The 17,789-nt window shown below is 41.2% G+C and overlaps 1 protein-coding gene across 8 annotated transcripts in view; it reads right to left on the bottom strand.

Annotated features, from left to right (window-relative positions):
* The window catches only part of LOC128136139 (ubiquitin-associated protein 2-like), a 139,436-nt gene that overhangs the window by 105,390 nt on the left and 16,257 nt on the right, over nt 1-17,789 (bottom strand). For all 8 annotated transcript variants that reach the window (XM_052775314.1, XM_052775311.1, XM_052775307.1 and 5 more), the window contains one exon: nt 1,683-1,822. In XM_052775314.1, the coding sequence (XP_052631274.1) occupies nt 1,683-1,781 (99 nt within the window). In that variant the 5' untranslated portion in view covers nt 1,782-1,822. Of the gene's footprint in view, nt 1-1,682; nt 1,823-17,789 lie in introns of those variants that run through there.

Raw genomic sequence — 17,789 nt, 5'->3', positions numbered from 1 at the left:
TTCAGAAAAATGAATCAGTGGTAATTGAACAGTAAAATCCCACATGTTTCTGTTGATCTGTAAAGTCTGACTAAGGAGAAAGGTCCATCTGATATCTAAACAATAAAAAAATATGGTGCACTAAAACATAATTGCTGTATATTAAATAGCCATCTTTTCCACTGAATTGACCAAACCAGTATCTATTATGCAAGAAGTAGAATAAGCGGACAAAACGCAGAAAAAGGTCAATAAGACCTAATGCTTAAAATCAATGAATCACATAGGTTGGAAAGGTCCTCTAGTGATACTCAGCGCAACCTCCCACTGAGAGCATGTCCCATCAGAGGAGCTGCCTGGGGCCAGACAGAGATCCCACCACCTCTCTAATCCATGACCATGTTCATGGTAAACAATTTTTTTTCCTTTTAACAGCTGGAATTTCCAGTGTTCCAACTTGTGCCATTGTCTCTCTGAGAAGAGTCTGGCTTCACCTTTTCTATACCCTTTCATGAGGTATCTGAATAGAAGATATGACCTTGCCTTGCCTTCTTAGGGCTGAGCAAATCCAGTTCCCTCGGCCACCCCTCATTCATCCTGTGCTCCAGCCTCTCAACCACCTTTGCAGCTCTTCGCTGGACTTGCTCCCATCTGCCAATGTCTGTCTTGTGCCAGGGAACCCAAAACTGGGCAGAGTACTCCACTGCTGTCTTGCAAATGTCAAAAAAGGGGAAACCACCACTTCCGTCAACCTGCTCACTACATTCCTGCGGCCTTACTTGTTATAAACCAAAAACAAATTCAACTTCATCTGTTGAAAGTCACTTTCTAAATCCACACATTAACATGAATCACCACTATGCAAAGCACTGCAATGCAAGGAGATAAGGGCTTGAGCTCACATAATTAATACTGTACAAAACAGAACAAGACCCCCTCCATGTTAAAGATCAGTCTAGAAAACAGTAAGACACAATTTCCCAGGGGAGCACCTCTAGATTGATGCACTCTCTGCCAGCAGAGAACTGAGGCAATTCTTGAATTGAGTCCAATTTTGAGAAGTACCTGACAAGAGAATAATGAGTTGCCAGAAACAGAGACAATTTGCACTCTCTCTAACCCAGAGAAGCACACAAGTTAACTACTCTGCTGCTGAGAATCAAGACAATGGGCTAAGAGCTTAATTTCAGTGTCACAGATACTGAAAATAATTTTAGTCTGCTGGTGGACGGCCATCTTCATTTCACTTTGTGAGGACACTACACAAGAAGTTTAGGATTTTGTGACTTGCAGATATGCTGAATCATGCTGTAGAACACAGCATGCATCTAACAAAGCTTTTCCCACCCACCCAAATCCCTCTATTGACCAGAAATCTTCTAGCATCATGAGGCTGGCATATGGAAGAGCTGAGATCTGAGGACACTGAGGTCACAGGACAGAAATCCTGACACAGGCATAGAATTCCTCACTGATGGGAAATGTTGCTGAAGAACACAAAGCTCCTTTAGAGACAAGAATACAGGAACAGCTTAATGCTGTGCTGGATTATCGAGCAATTAAAGCAAGATATCAAACATACTCTTCTAAAATAGACCATGATTTCCCCCCCGTCTTTTCTCAGTTTTTACTGACTTAGGGAAGAAATGCATATCATTACATGTTCACTTTCAACCCAAAGAAGATTATATAGTAGAACGTACCTGTACTACTTGTTTCTGTGGTTGTGTTGGCTGTGTGGTTGAAATTTGCATTTTGTCCCGAGTGCCCCGGGTACGTTCACTACCCACCGAAGTCATCATATACAGTATATACAAAACAATGTATGTACAAAATAAAAAATCTGAAAAGAAAAAAAAGCATGAGTTAAGGCAGAGTACTGATTCAATACCCAGATAATATACAAATGCAGTAGCTTGAACTCTTCCTGCCTTTACCACGAACTCTATACAGACTCCTGAGAAAGCAGCTTTAATACACTATTATTGGATTTATTGCAGTCTTTACAGTGAAGGGGGAAATACAGTGTATAAAAAGCATTTTTGTCAGCTGATTGGGATCTGTCTAGATCTGTACTTCCAGACAACATCTAAATCTCACAGCTTTTCCCAGTTATTTAACATATAGACTTTTCTATCTGCTACTCTGCTGAAATTCCAGCTCCAGCTGTATCACTCCTTAAATTTCTGTAATACCTGCTGTCTTGTTTTGATGCCTGGAATTTAACCACTCTCATACCCACTCAGAATGCCAACACAAAAATCACATTCACAAACCAAGCCGTTCCTTTCTCCCCTATCATTAAACTGCTTTCCTGCACATATACAGAGGTCGTGGCCAACGCCCACTCTACTTCTCACCTCTCATTTATAAGAGAAATGATGATCCTTGCCTTTAAATACAGCCTCTGTAGCCAGTATTTTTGTTTTATGTTCTCCCTCATACTTAAAGAAATGATTTACTAAACTACCTATTACCCTGCTTTAAACATACCTTTGTGGTATGGCAACAAAGAAACCCAAAAGAAAACTCAAACCCCACACACGCATAAGTGCTATCCCATTAGTGGCAGTCAGCTTTCATTCTCATTCATCCTCTACCATTAAAATTACTTTGAAACAAGAAATTTATTATTCTCCCTGTGTTTGTACAGCAACTAACACAAGGCTAATTGATGAGTATGGTTTATAGTAGCTATGGTAACTGGAAATGGATCTCTCAACTGGTCAGAACAGTCATGGTCAACTGCCTGGTTTCTGTCCCCATGACACTGGGAAGTAAAACCTGCAAATTTAGGGAACTAAGGAGAACCTGCAAGTGGTGCACCTAGGCAGAAGGAGATGTGCAAACAAGCAGCAAAGTGCTTTTACTGCAGCCCCAACGTATGAACATGCCCGAGCATGCAACTTGTCAGGGCAGCAGCTTTGGTGCAGGCTGGCTATCACTGAGTTCAATGCACAATAATGCTCAGATGAAAACTGAGCAAACTGCTGTGACTGCATGGACAAGGATGTGTTCAATACCCAGCTGCTCACTAGCATTCACAAGTAATGGGTACTCAACAATTAAAGTTGCGATGAGATGCTTCAGTTTAAACATTGATTCACAATGCTCATGAATCTCATCTAGAATCAAAGACAATTAACCCCATTATCATCTAAATCTCTTCTTCACTTTAGAAATAAATTTTGTTGGCCAAAATTGAAGCTAGACATTGAATTTCTTTATGTGCTAGTTAAAGCATTCAATAAAGTCTGAGGAGAAAGTATATTTCCATGAACACTTACATATTTAACAAGAAAAGGCCTGCCTTTACCAGGAACTGACTATAGTATGAGCTGAACTGGAACACTGTGTTTCTCCAGCTTTATGAATATATTCACCAAAGCCAATCTGTCTCCCAGTCTCTTAAAGTAGTCTAACTTTGTTGTCTTCTAAGCCCCAGAACACACAGGCCTTCAAGAGCACTGCGCTTGACACCCTAAAAGCCAGATACAGTCAGAACAGAGGTTATTCAAGCTCATGACAACATGTTCTATGGAAAGCAAAATATTTTAAACATGTTATGGACAGTCTTCAGTTGAGTTTGCAGTAAAAATTACTTTTGCTCTTTGTGTTAAAATCTGCTTTAAGCGCCTTGCTGACTGGACTGCCAATGTCCAAAAACTAACTTAAGTTTATATACACTAATAATGACCTTTGGGTTGGTTTTTGGTTCTTTTATTTTTGTTGGTTTGTTGGTTTTTTTTTTTAAAGTATCCATCAGCTCATCAGGATTTGAACCTAGCAATGAAAAAAAACCCCTGAACAGAGAACATGACAGAGAGCACTAACCTCTCTGAAAGACAAGCTAATAGTTTCAAATATGATTGTCTGGAATTAGCCCACTGTGATTTAAGATATATTGAGAAATTACAACTCCACTGGGTCTCAATTTGTTCATCATTTCTGAATTAACATCCCGTTTACACAGATTCTGGTACCTAGAAATTCTGACATACGTTTCAATGCTATTTTCTCTAATTTCACCAAAGCTACTCAAAATATTGCGATCCATATTTTGGACATGATGGCAGTACACACACATTAAAACAAAGAGTTTTACGTTTGTTTGTAAAGCACACGCTGAACTATAGGCTATACTTCTGATAGCCAGGCAACCTATGGTTCCTGAGGAGGACTGTGTCTTTTCTCCCTCTCCTAACATATATTTTACAGTGCCTCTGTATCACAGCTGTTTAAGCCATGTTTGTTTTTCAGGATGAAAGGATACTTTAAGGAAAAAGGCAGGCACACAAGCATTTGAAACACTCCTGGGAGATTAAGTGGCACAGCAAGATCAGCCTGCTGGTGGGAACAGAGCCCAAACAACCAGAACAGTATAACAGGATCTTTAAAGAAGATCCTCATCTTGCTGACTGTGCAGCCCATGAGCAGCAAAATTTGGCAACGGGTCCAAAGCAGAAAACCAGCAAAGGTGAGAGCCTCTTCCTGGCAGCGGTATGGACTTGCACTTGCTTCAGACAAGTGTGGAAACACACCCTCAGTTTGACATTCCCCATCAAGCCAACACAGATGCGTTATAATCCATTTCAGACACAACCCAATCTTCTTAAAAGCACGATTGGCAGCTTGATATAAAGGGAGCTTTAAAAATAAAGCTATTTTATTCCCCCTTAGTTGGCTCCCACTATCTACAAGCAGCACCCAGCCCCAGCAACCAGCCCAGCCCCAGCACACATGGGGAACAGCTGAAGGACTCTGCTCCACCATCAACAGTGCACTAACCAGGGAAACACTGCACCTCCTTGGCACAGGTATGTCTTCACCACGCCAGGCTGAGGCTTGACACCCTACCACACCCACTCCTTAGAGTACCGAAGCAGTGGGCAGAAAGGAGGCAGATAGCCACTGCCTTCAAATTACCATAGTGACTACAATTGTGAGCATTAAGTGGGATATTACTTATTAATAAGATGGGGCTAAACATTTCCTTGCTCGCAAAGCAGCTGCTTATTCTCTCCAATTCCTCATATTAAAGTCTGTTTGGCAGGCTGTTGTCATAGCAATAAGTAGGATATCACAAACTGATAAACTTAATTTTAACTGCAGATCAAATGAGGAAAGAAGATTAGAAACTGGGAAGAAGACAACTCTTAATTAAAATCTATTTAATAAAGATAAAAAAAAATATTCAGACAAGCAGATGTTTCAGTTTCCATGTCAGGGTCTGGCTCAGTGCAAAAGTCCCTCATCAACAGGTAATATTTGACCTTGTAGACACATTGCAACTCTAGTAAGCAGCCGAAACAGCTCTATTTTAAAGAAATAGACACGTTAAAGAAAACAGACCCTCAGAGCACTAGCAGAAAAGGAGGAGAAAGCATTAGAGACTAGACTTTCCAAAACTGTTGTGTAAAGAAGGTGGTCATACTTTCTTTCATGACAATAAAAAAAAAAAGCACAAGATTGCTGTAAACCTTTTTTTCACTGATGTAATCTAGTACCTCCAGAGGAAGGTTGTCTTTACTTCTACTTTAAAAACAAAAAAAAACCCAAAATAAAAAAAAACCTTGATCAGTAGTTAAGAAAATTGTTCACTTCAAGTATGTTTAGCTTCTCAAGCTTTAAGGAATTCAAATTTCAGCACTTCCTCATAAAGAAATAACTAGACTTAAAAATGGAAAGCAGAGGCATTTAAGAGGAAAGTCATCCCAAATCTCAAGGTTGGTTTGTTTTAGTGTTTCTGTCTGTACAGCAAGTTTAGCCCAAGGACCTACAACAGCAGATATAGTATTGTATAATAAGCCATCACCAGACTGGTGATGGAATGGCAATAATTATTCTAGTTTCCAAAAGCGGTACCGAAGCATTGGTATCTCAACACCCAACTTTCCTAAAAAGACCAAATCCCACTCCCTCCCAAAGTCTCCATACCATTAAGTCTTATTCAACACATTTAGTTGGGCTTTTGCTTTGGATTTTAGAAGGAAGAGAGGAAGGCAAAGAATCAAAGAGTAATTGAATGCATATCAACACAAAAAGGAGATTTTTAAAGCTATCATAATGCTTTCTTTGATCTTTTGTTCAACTTTCCTTTGGCAAGAAATCTAGTCCTTTTAGACTCAAGTCAGAAAAGCTAGAGATACACAGAATACAAATTGACTTGACAGGGTGGCAAGCCCCACAAGACACAGTAAATCTATTCCTGAACTTCCAGGGACAGACCACGCACTGCAATACCACCTGACTTTCAAGAATCCTTCTGAAGTTAAATATTCACTTCCAACAACTGAACAAAACATTTGCAGTTTCAATTCTTTTCCTGAGGCAGTCTCAAGAAAGTTATTTTCTTGACTCTCTGGACGAGGAGCTGTGGTAAAGAACACTATGCAGAAATCTATGTGAACACCTTAAAAGTGTGATTGCTTTTTATACTCTAATGACAAAGCTACTCAGTCAAGGATTTCTCACAACGACAGGGCTGGGAAAAGGCTGCAGGACACTGCCTCATGATGGCATGACTACTGTACATGTACAATGAGTCTAGATTTTACTGCTACAGCAGTAGCGTGACATGAGCATGAGGAAAGAGAACGGAGGAAAAAAAACATGTCTGCAAAGCATCGATGCAATGCATTTCCCTCAAGTGCTGTTGTCTAAAGAATCTCACCACCTTTATTACTGCTTGAAAGGGGAAAAGAGTTTGCAAGAGTCAGATGTTCCTCAGGAGCAGTGCTGATTACTCAGTGTCTGTATTGCCCCAAGCCAACAATACTGAACCTGAGCTTATAGATCCTGTGAGGATTCATGTCTCATCTTATGGTCTTCTATGATAAATAGGAAGAATATTGATGGCCAGGAGTAGACCTGCATCACTTGCAGAACACCACAGGAGAGAAACTGTACTATCTGTATGCTCTCATGTTTTACCAAGAAGAGAGGATTGCTGGGAGTGGCCAGAGTACCAGCACAAACATATAAACTAACATATACGCTTCCAGTTGTGTTAGCAAGCGTACTGAATAAACAAGTGAATACTCTTACCCACCTTTCTTAAAACCCACTAAGTTGTTAGTTGAAATTATTATTCTGCCAAGTCAATCTATAATTAGCTAAGAACACAACCCAATCTACAGAAATCAATAATTTCTCATTACCAGCATGTCCTGGTTTCAGCTGGGATAGAGTTAATTGTCTTCCTAATACCTGGTATAGTGTTATGTCTTGGATTCAGTATGAGAAGAATGTTGATAACACACTGATGTTTTCAGTTGTTGCTAAGTAATGTTTACTCTAAAGTCAAGGATTTTTCAGCTGCTCATGCCCAGCCAGCAAGAAGGCTGGAGGGGCACAAGAAGTTGGGAGGGGACACAGCCAGGGCACCTGACCCAAAGTGGCCAAAGGGGTATTCCATACCATGTGACATCACATCTAGTATATAAACTGGGGGGAGTGGGGGAATCGCTGCTCAGGGACTAACTGGGCATCGGTCAGCAGGTGGTAAGCAATTGCATTGTGCATCATTTGTATATTCCAATCCTTTTATTATTACTATTGTCATTTTATTAGTGTTATCATTATTAGTTTCTTCTTTTCTATTAAACCATTCTTATCTCAACCCACAAGTTTTACTTCTTTTCTCTCCCCCATCCCACTGGGGGGGGGGGGAAGTGAGTGAGTGGCTGCATGGTGCTTAGTTGCTGGCTGGGGTTAAACCACGACACAGCAAAAAAAAAAAAAAAAAAGTTCATTTCAAGGATTAGTATTTCTAAGCAAATGTTATACAAAGGAAGACAAAGAAATATACAAATAGGTCTTACAAATAAAAGACAAGACAGCATTGTTTTGGAAGAGAAAGAAGTGCTCATCTCCAAAAGACTGGAGTTAGGCAAAGGCTGGTCACATATCCAGAGCCCCTCTCAAAAGCATGATGTGGAAGGGGGACTGAACAGTGCATGTTTTCCACTAGTAGAGCAAGTTTCAATCATGAAAGTTAAGGAATATCATTAACATTATTTTTAAAAAATCTTCTAATCTCACAATATCTATCTTTGCTATTATCCCAGTGTCTCTGCCTAATAGACATGGTTTACATTTTAGTATATACTGGTGATTATCTTAGCTTTAATCAAAATCTGCCAACTACACCCAATAAACGTCCAGCAGACTTGCCCTCATCATTTCTTTATAAATATTCAAACTTCAGAGGCAACAAGTGCCCTTATTCATACAGAAATTTCTGAAGGAAGAATCTAAATTTCCCCAAATTCAACTTTTACTGGTATAAAAAAAAAAAAAAAAGACAATCGCACTAAAATCAGAGAAGCCTAACCAACTTCCACCTAGGGCTTTATCTTTCACACAACCAAGGCAATCTTCAGACTGCTAAAAACCTGGTTAGCAAAATCCACCCAGCTCTGCTGCTGTCAGAAGACAACACTCCTGAATGATTCTGGACAATCAAAAGGCAGTGAATGTCTTGGAAGATTCAGATGACTTGACCTTATGTTTCAGACATCAATATCTACAAAGTCACTATTCTCATCTTTTGCTGCCTTTCTGCAAGAACACCATTTTAGATAGCAACTGGCTGGACTTCCACATGCAAAAAGAATAAAGTCCTGCTCCCTGTCCTAATTATAAGCCCCACGTTTGCAAGGACCTGCAAGATGCACCAGTTACCAGCACTTACCATTGACAGTAATGAAACTTTAAGTAACAGAGACCCAATTAGACTAACTACATGTTATTTTTTATCTAAGCACCACTCAGAAATATCAGAACTAGAAGATCTTACTAGACCATAACGTAGACCAGACCACAGTTGTTGCCATGAACTAGAGAAAAAAAAAAAAAAAAAAAAAAAAAAAAAAAAAGGCTGCACTGGTCCACATAGAAATATAATATATAGAAAAATAGGAATTCTCTTTGAGAAGCAGCGATCGGGGATCCTGTGAGGAAGGGACAACAGCAAGTTCACTTTTGAAGTATGTTTCTCTGCTGGGGAATATTTTAAGAAAAGCTCTGGCCTGTCCTGATATTCTAAGGCCTAAAGGAAAAATTAAATACATGTTCCCATCATCTTTGATGGAAGGACCTCATTTCTTGTCCTCTGTCATAGAAAAGGCTTTTCTTATGTAAACCCTCTCTAAAAGCTACCAAAGTAAAAGAGATAATGTATTCCCATCACTGACCACACCATATGCTGTCCTGAACTGTCAAATGACTCAGTATCTCAGGTCAGGAAGCATATAGAGTACCACAGTGGCTCAGAGGTGGTGTCTGGTGCTTGCACAGCCATGCACACACTCTTGCTATGGGAGGAAAGGAACACCTCCATTTCCGAGTCCTCTTATTTTCTAGCCTAAGGAGATAAAGGAAAATACTAGCCAAGTCAATACACAGTATACTTGCTGTTTATTCCATCACTGCTACATTCAGTGGTGAAGAACCATCAGTACTGCAAATCTCTTCATACCTGTTTCTCTGAGCTTGTCCCCCCAAAAAATGGAACAATCAACAAAGAAAAACAGAAAAGGTAAAGGCCTCAGTGTTTTCCCTCCTAAGGTTTCCTGAGTAGCGTTCAGTGAAAGGGCACTACAATGTCAACAACTTCCAACAAAGCAGCAGCTAGCAGAACTACAGCCTAGTCACACCCTGCAACAAATACTCAGACTGAATTATATACTGCATTAACTAGGAGGCTTGTAAAAAACATTAACTAGTACTTCACAAAAGGAAAGCTTTATTGCAGCTGAGGAAAAAAAAAACACAAACAAACTAGCAGGTTTTTCAGGGTTGAAAATCATTACCCTCTGCAGCCAGAAGTAACACAGCTTTCCTGAAGTCACACACAAGTGGAGGATGGCTGAGCAGAGTTTGGGACAAAAAAAATCACAAGTTTTAGTTCCCGTTTGGGACCTGGTTATATATTCATTCAAAGTTCAATCTGTAGTGCAGGTAGAACCCAAACAGTTTATTCCATTAAAATCAAGTTTCAGCTCATATTTAATACCACACAACTGCGAGCTGTCACCAGAAATGGCATTCCTGCTCCCGTACCCCTTAACCACATAATATTGCTACTTCCCTTCAATCAGACTAATGATCATGCAGCTGCAGAGAGAGTCAGTTCAGTGAGCTGACTCAAGAGCAAACTAAACCCTCTAAAACAAAACAGTGAGTCAGTTGAATAAGCTTATCCAGTGGAAAACTATGTGGCTATACAACTGCTGAATCTGATGCGAGGGATAGGGATCAAGTTCATGAGGAAAGGGGGAACTTGCATTTCAGCAGCCATGCAGCATTATAACATAGGTAAAATGTGAGGTTTCACATTTTGTTTTCCTGGGATCCAGTACAGCAAGACTTGATCCTGGTGAGGCCCTCTGCACACAACAAGAACAACAAAAACATTAAAAAAGCCTTGTAGGCATTTTAAAAAATAAAAAACTCCCAGGAAGGGACTCTGCCAGCAGATTGACCTTGAATATATCTTTTGATCACCAGTGGGAAAATAGAGACTCATATCACCTTTACTGAGGAACACTCCTTAATGCCCAGCCTCTTGAATACCTGTTAGCGTTCAGTAACTTGCAGCAAAGAATACACTTACAAAAATTTGGAGGTGCTTCTATCCAAACAAGAGGAGGCTATAATCAACCAACATTAGGACAGCCTAACTAACACAGCTTATGGTAATCTAGAACACAGTCCTTTCCCCCAGCCACAGAAGTATCTGTCTACATTCAGTTTCAGGCATTAAACTAGAGACTCAAACTACCCTAAAGAAATTTAGCCACCAAAAGCAATCTTTAATGACTTTGTACACACAACTAAATATTCAATGCTTTTGCTGGTCATCTTTGAATTTCATTTTCACAGGAATAATACACTTACACATTGTGGGAAAATAACAGAAGAATGGTGAGGAGGACTGTAAACACACTGAAGTGACTTGCAGCTGGGGTGTAGAAAAATACATATATCATTCTAATTGTTGTCTGTCCTCATGTGTTGGACAAGTAGAATATCTGTGTTCAGATAACGTAGGCCTGTGATAGACTTAGAGGCACCCTATCAAACACGCTTGAGATTCCTGCCCTGCTGTGGGAAAGATCAAAGCACAATGGCAAACTACGCCTGCACAAATCTCTGAAAAACAGGCACAAACAGCAGGTTCAGCGATCCTCTAGCAAGGACCAAGCTCCTCGGTGCCTGCGTTCCCGCTTGTGTGCCTCTGCCAGGGTGCTGCTTTGGGGATCCCCTGGTTTGTGAGGTAACAAAAATAAATTTAGTCTTTGCATTTCATCTGTGGTTTTGTGGTGGTTCCTGCATCCTGCCTGTGCTGGCTCATGCATTTGGCATAGTCAACAGGGTCAAGGAACAGCCACGGCCGAAAAAGAAGTTGGGGACTGGGGAGGCCACGATGGTGACTCCCCATATTCCGGGATGGCCCAGTACTGAGGACTGGACCCCTGTGGCCACTTTCCTGGCTAAATTGGCTCCGCCAGAAGCATGGCCTAAAATAGATGACAGGGCAGTGGTTACCCCCAGACAATTGAAACAGCTATGCATGGGTTGCCATGGAAAGCAGCATCAGATTCTTCTCGCAAATTAGCAGGGAGATTGGGATAGTTGTTAACTACCGGTCTTAGAGAGCTATTCACTGTGAAGTTGTTGCATTACAGAGTAAGATGAGAGAATTGGAAAAGGAAGTCGGGACTTTACAAGATGCAAAGATGATCATGCGAGAAGTAATTACTATTCAAGCAGAGTGGTGCTATGGGCTGCAAGATAATGTAGAGTGGTTGGTAGTGCGTATTGCTAATAAACAAAGGGACAAATATGAAAAAAGTAAGGTTTCGATTTCCCAAGTTCGTGCTCTCACCACAAAATGGTCATAGGATCCCAAGGAATGGGATGGAAATATTTGGAGTGAGTCCTCAGACTCCGAGACTGAGTTTGAATTTGATCTGGACTTAAAAGGCAGGGAGGTGGTAGAAGCACAACCCCTCATACAAATGATGGGACAGCAGAAACAAGCAGAGAGGGGAGTGCAGATCACACATACTTATGCTCCAAAAGAGTTAAGGGAATTCTTAGAGATCTATCAGAAAAAGAGTGGGGAAGGCATACTGGCATGGATTTTTGCAAGCTTGGGATAGTGGAGCTGCATCCATCCATTTATTAATAGGTGAAAAAGATTTATTAAGCCTGTTGCAAATATTCTGATAAAGAAATCTAAATTTAATCACATAGAAGAGTTAGGTTTGATTAAGAAGTAAAATTGTGAAGCATAATGTATAGGATTGTTAAGTTTGAAATGTAGCCATAGAAACTTTAGGAACTGTGTTATGTATGACTATAGGAACCTTAATATTGTTGAAGTTTGAAATAGCTAACCATGGAAACCTCACCAGGAAGTTACTGGGTTTTCTATGTTTTGTTTCAAGAAACTAAGGAAACCGTCATGGACACCAGTTATGCTGCTTGGAAACCCCTTACCCTTCCCGTGTCGATTTGAGTATCAAAGATTCCAATCAGTAGAGCTAAGTGAGATTGACCAATGATTGTTTTTAAATAAGAATATTGATAAGGTTATATAATCAAAGGACCAATCATTATAAAGGTTAAATTTAAGAGCGAGCATAGTATGCATTTTTATGTAAAGAACTTATGTAACAATGACCTGACAGAAAAAGTCTATAAAAACTGATGGATTTTGATACTGTTGGACATGCCTTTGGAGGAGCGATCTCCCATGTCCCCAGCGCTACAATAAACGAAGTGCCTGCTTCTTAACTTCACATTGGTGTCAAGGAGTTTTATTCCAGATTTCGGTAACAAGCCCTATAGCCAAGGATAATCAGATACAACAAGGATATGCTCAGTTACAAAATATCAGAGGTCCTGATGGGCAAGATATTATTGCACCTATGCTATATCAATGGTTGCGTGCAGCAGTTTTAACAGCATATGCAGAACCTGCCAAATTAGTGTCATCCCTCAGGAAGTGGTGTACAATGGAAGAAGGTATTAATTTGGTGCAGCAGATGGGGATGGCTCATGCATTGGTTACGGGATCCAATCCGGACAGGGTAGCAGTAACAAGAAGTATCAAAATGCAGTTTTTGAGAGGAGTGCCTGCCTTGTTAAAACCCTCGACTATACCAGCAGTGACAAATGCTATGGGTAATATAGGCACCCTAGCAGATACCTTGAGGGAAATTGGGGCTGTAATTTCAGGACCATCTGTTTGGGTGGTAAATAAAGGAAGGCCAGCAAAACCAAAAGGAGTTACAACACAGGTGACAAGGAAAAAAATGCAGAATAACCTTGTACGAACTGGCATCCCACGATCAGAAATAGATGAAATCACATCATCAGAAATGTTTTGCTGATGGCAAAAGTTAGCATCTATCCAAAAAAGCCAACCGCCCCAGCCCCACCACCAATTCCATGCCCACCCTCCACCCCTGCCTGCCACCTCAAGGCAATGCACTACCTGGCAAATACCAAAACAGCAGAAATGAAGGTTTGGCAGGTCCCCCAAAATTGCTGAATCCTATTTGGCCTGTTTGAAAACCAGATGGCACTTGGAGAATGACTAGATTATAGAGAATTGAACAAAGTTACCCCCCTACTTGCAGTTACAGTACCAGACATGGTAGAAAAAAAATCAGCAAAAGTTTACAACCCCGGAAGGTGGTGATAGATCTTCCTAATGCTTTCTTTTTGATAGCCATTACATATTTGTAAAGCATGTGCACATAATTGTACTATTTGTACGCAGTTACGTTTAAGGGCATTATATAGGCCATGGAGAAAGATAAAAAGGGGGTCAGTGGGCCTTGACTAGCTGACAGGTTGATTACATGGGCCCCCTGCCCCTGTCGAGGGGGTGGTGATATGTATTCACTGCTGTAGATACAGCAGCATGACTGTTTTTTGCTAAACCCACCAAATATGCTAAGCAACATAGCACAACCGAAGCATTAGAACAACTCATTCTCTCTCAAAATATTAGCTACAGGGGAAATGGAATTGTTTACACCAATGGATTGCATGGTGGGACCGTGACCTATTAGCCTAGACATGAAGATTCATATAATAACCCCTGAGAATGCCATATGGTTCTGTACCCCAACTTCTGCTCTTATTTTACATCCTCTATTGATATCAGATTCTTGAGTTCTTGTATTTCAGGTAACTTTGATGAATACCTGCATCTTATCTAGAGGAAATAGCATTGGAACAGTGTTATTGGTATCATGAACCCAACATCAAATTGAAGTTCAATCTGAAAAAGCACAAGCCATAGCTCTCCAGTCTATGTGGGCAAATACCCCACATCAGGTTATCAAACCCAGAGTGATATTAGCTGAAGGAGCTGGAGCAACAGTGTATTACTGGAAGGAGATGACATTCCTGTTTTCCTCCCTTATCACAGGTTGGCTCATCGTGCTTTGTAGTCTTGTACTACAAGCACGTGCCCTGGATACATTTCTGCAAGATCAACATGTAAGTACTTGGATTTGGTCAGCCTCTACTGTAACTAACTCATCTGCCTTTTGTATCAAGGGAAGATTAACAGCTGCAGATCTTTTGACAACATGCTTCATTGGCATGCCAACCCCAGTAGCTGTATTACAGAATTATACTGTGCTAAGTGCTTCTGGTATTAGTGTTTCTCATTGCTATTTTTTCTGAGTAGGTAACAGCTGTACGCCAACAAACATTACAAAATCAATTGGCAGTGGACTATTTCCTCCTTCGACACCATAAACGCTGCTTCGATTTCGAAGGCATGTGTTGCTTCAACATAACTGATGAATCAGCCAGTGTAGAGGATGACATTCAATATCTCCAGGACTTAATGCATCAAATGAAACAATCTACTGCTGATGCCTGGCTGGCTGAGTAGTTTAATTCCCTGACAGGATGAATGAGACACCTGATTCAAAGCATTATTGTAGAGATAAGTTTATTCCTTTTTCTATATGTTTATTGCATGCCTCTAAATTACTCCGCACTACACCCCACAAGACCAGATAAACACCTCCAGCTTTGCCAGCCCCAGTGGAAGTGGTCTCTTGAGCGAGAGGGTGGAATGTGGGAAAATAACGGAAGAATGGTGAGGAGGACTGTAAACACACTGAAGTGACTTGCAGCTGGGGTGTAGAAAAATACATATATCATTCTAATTGTTGTCTGTCCTCATGTGTTGGACAAGTAGAATATCTGTGTTCAGATAACGTAGGCCTGTGATAGACTTAGAGGCACCCTATCAAACACGCTTGAGATTCCTGCCCTGCTGTGGGAAAGATCAAAGCACAATGGCAAACTACACCTGCACAAATCTCTGAAAAACAGGCACAAACAGCAGGTTCAGCGATCCTCTAGCAAGGACCAAGCTCCTCGGTGCCTGCGTTCCCGCTTGTGTGCCTCCGCCCGGGTGCTGCTTCAGGGATCCCCTGGTTTGTGAGGTAACAAAAATAAATTTAGTCTTTGCATTTCATCCATGGTTTTGTGGTTGTTCCTGCATACTGCTTATGTCAGCTCACACACATCCACCCTTTCCCTATCAAAAGCCCCACCTTGAGAAGGCTTGCTCCCTCTGATGTACTTAAGAAAAGATGTACTTGAGAAGTGATGTACTTAAGACGACCACAAAGGTCTTGTGAAATAAGATACTTTTTGTATACACAAGGCATGCCTTGCTAACGACTGGGCCCCTGAAGGAGAACTACAAGACTGATAAGAAGGGAACATCCTACCCCAGGAGGCGCCGAGAAGTTGAAAAATTGCTAATAGGCATGAAGTCAGCAAAAATCTTTGATAACTGGAGGAAAGGTAAAGGCAGCAGGGGGAGATCACGACCACCGACTCGATTCAGGACCAAAAGACTTACCCCCCCCCCACTCTCTTTGAGCATGCGCTGTAGAATAAAAGAACACTGTACCTTTAATTCGAAGTGGGGAAACTTTAACCCAATAGAAACTGTGGTAGATAAGCGACTACCAGTAATAGTTTTGGGGAAGAACTTTGGAAATTGAATATGTATAACTGAACTGTATAAATTGCTTGCCCGTTTAGGCATGAGGGGTGCTAGCTTTGTGGATTACTACCTAGCCCCCATCTTTGCGCAAACATGAATTGGAATAAAATACCCCTGCTCTGTGTGTGATAATAGATAAGCGTTTGTTAATCAAATCTTGCTTATGTTAGTAGAAAAACCAGATGTCGGCCTTAAAACAGGAAGGAGGGAGTCTTGCATTAGCTACAGATAACTGGTAATGTAAACAATGTTTGTGCAAGCCTTGTGTTTATACAAAAGGTAATAAAACATGTATGTGTCAAGTGAGGGGCCCAGGGTGGTCACAGGAGGAAGACTTGGGGCCTGTAAAAGGTAATAAAACACGCATGTGTCAAGTGAGTGGCACAGGGCAGTCGCAGGAGGAAGACTTGGGGGCCTTCATCCCAGCAATCACCAGGAGGCAGAAAAAGACCTCCCTAGCAACAGATCGGCGCAGATGCGGAGTACACCAAGGAAGCCAGAAGGCAGAAAAAGACCCCCCTAGCAACAGATCGGCGCAGACGCGGAGTACACTAAGGAAGATACGTATACCGAAAATGACACATATACCGGAAATAGAGGACTATAAGAACTGTGGCTACGGGAAGGGGGGTTGCGAGCCGTTGGTAGAGCAGTGGCTCCCCGGCCGCCCAGCGCTGTTTTGCCTATTTACCGCTTGCTTAATAAATTACTTCTAATTATTCACCACAGTCGGCTCCTGGACCTTTGTCCAAACTTATAACACTGTGTATATATTGGTGTTTCCCACACCGGGTAAACGACCCCACCTGTGGGACACCACCTCTGCCAACTCATTAAAACTCACAGCAGCCCCTCCGAGGGGGAAAGGAGGAAATCCAGACAGACTCATCCAGGAAGACGGGGCTGGGTGACTTGGAAGTTCTTCAGATGACTCTCCCCTCCACCAGAAGAAAAAAAAAAAAAAAAAAAAAATAATCACAAGGCAAAGCCTCTGCAGACTGTAATTATTTGTACAGCTTTCCAGTCTATCCAAGATGAACGTGGGGTCAGCTAGAAGCCCAGGTGAGCTCGAGGTACACACATACACATATGTAGGGTGAGGAAGCAGCTGCAGAGTACGAACTAAAGTTATAGATGTTCTCTTCAAAGAATACATGGAAGGACATATGATCTCAGGTCACGCTCTGGTTAAGCTATCAATACCACAAGGAAAAAAAAAAAAAAATTTAAGTAGCCAAAGCATCTCAGATAAGACTGAAGTACACCACTAAAGCTGCACAGGACATATGACCTTCCTGTATTAACTGTGATCGACTTGTCTCAAAACCACTATTCCCCACACCTCTAGTGACAATGTCAGCAGGACACTTTTGAACAGTTTAAGCTTGGGCTAAGTCAGTACATATAACACGAGCTACAAGCATACATCAAGGACACTTCAGGCTTGTGCTTTGTCAATAGTACTGTGATAAATGATTTAGTCCCAAACAGGATTTTAATTAAGGTTTACAATTTATTAAATGAATAAAGGCAAGCAAACAGCGCTGGGCACGCCGGGAGCCTCTGCTCTACCAAGACATGCACTGTGAAAAACAACACAGCTTCTTTTATAGTCTAGCATTAGTTACATATAATAGGCATGTTCTCCCTAAAAAAAATTTTCCACCTCCTGGCTGCGCAGGTGCAGTAGTTCTTTTTGTATCTTTTCGAACTCTCCCCAGCAACCGAGGGGCCCTCCAGCCTATGC

This window comes from Harpia harpyja, chromosome W (genome assembly GCF_026419915.1).
Source record: "Harpia harpyja isolate bHarHar1 chromosome W, bHarHar1 primary haplotype, whole genome shotgun sequence".
Lineage (NCBI taxonomy): Eukaryota > Metazoa > Chordata > Aves > Accipitriformes > Accipitridae > Harpia > Harpia harpyja.
Note: the sequence above shows the minus strand (reverse complement) of the source record. Positions and strands in the feature narration are given on the sequence as shown.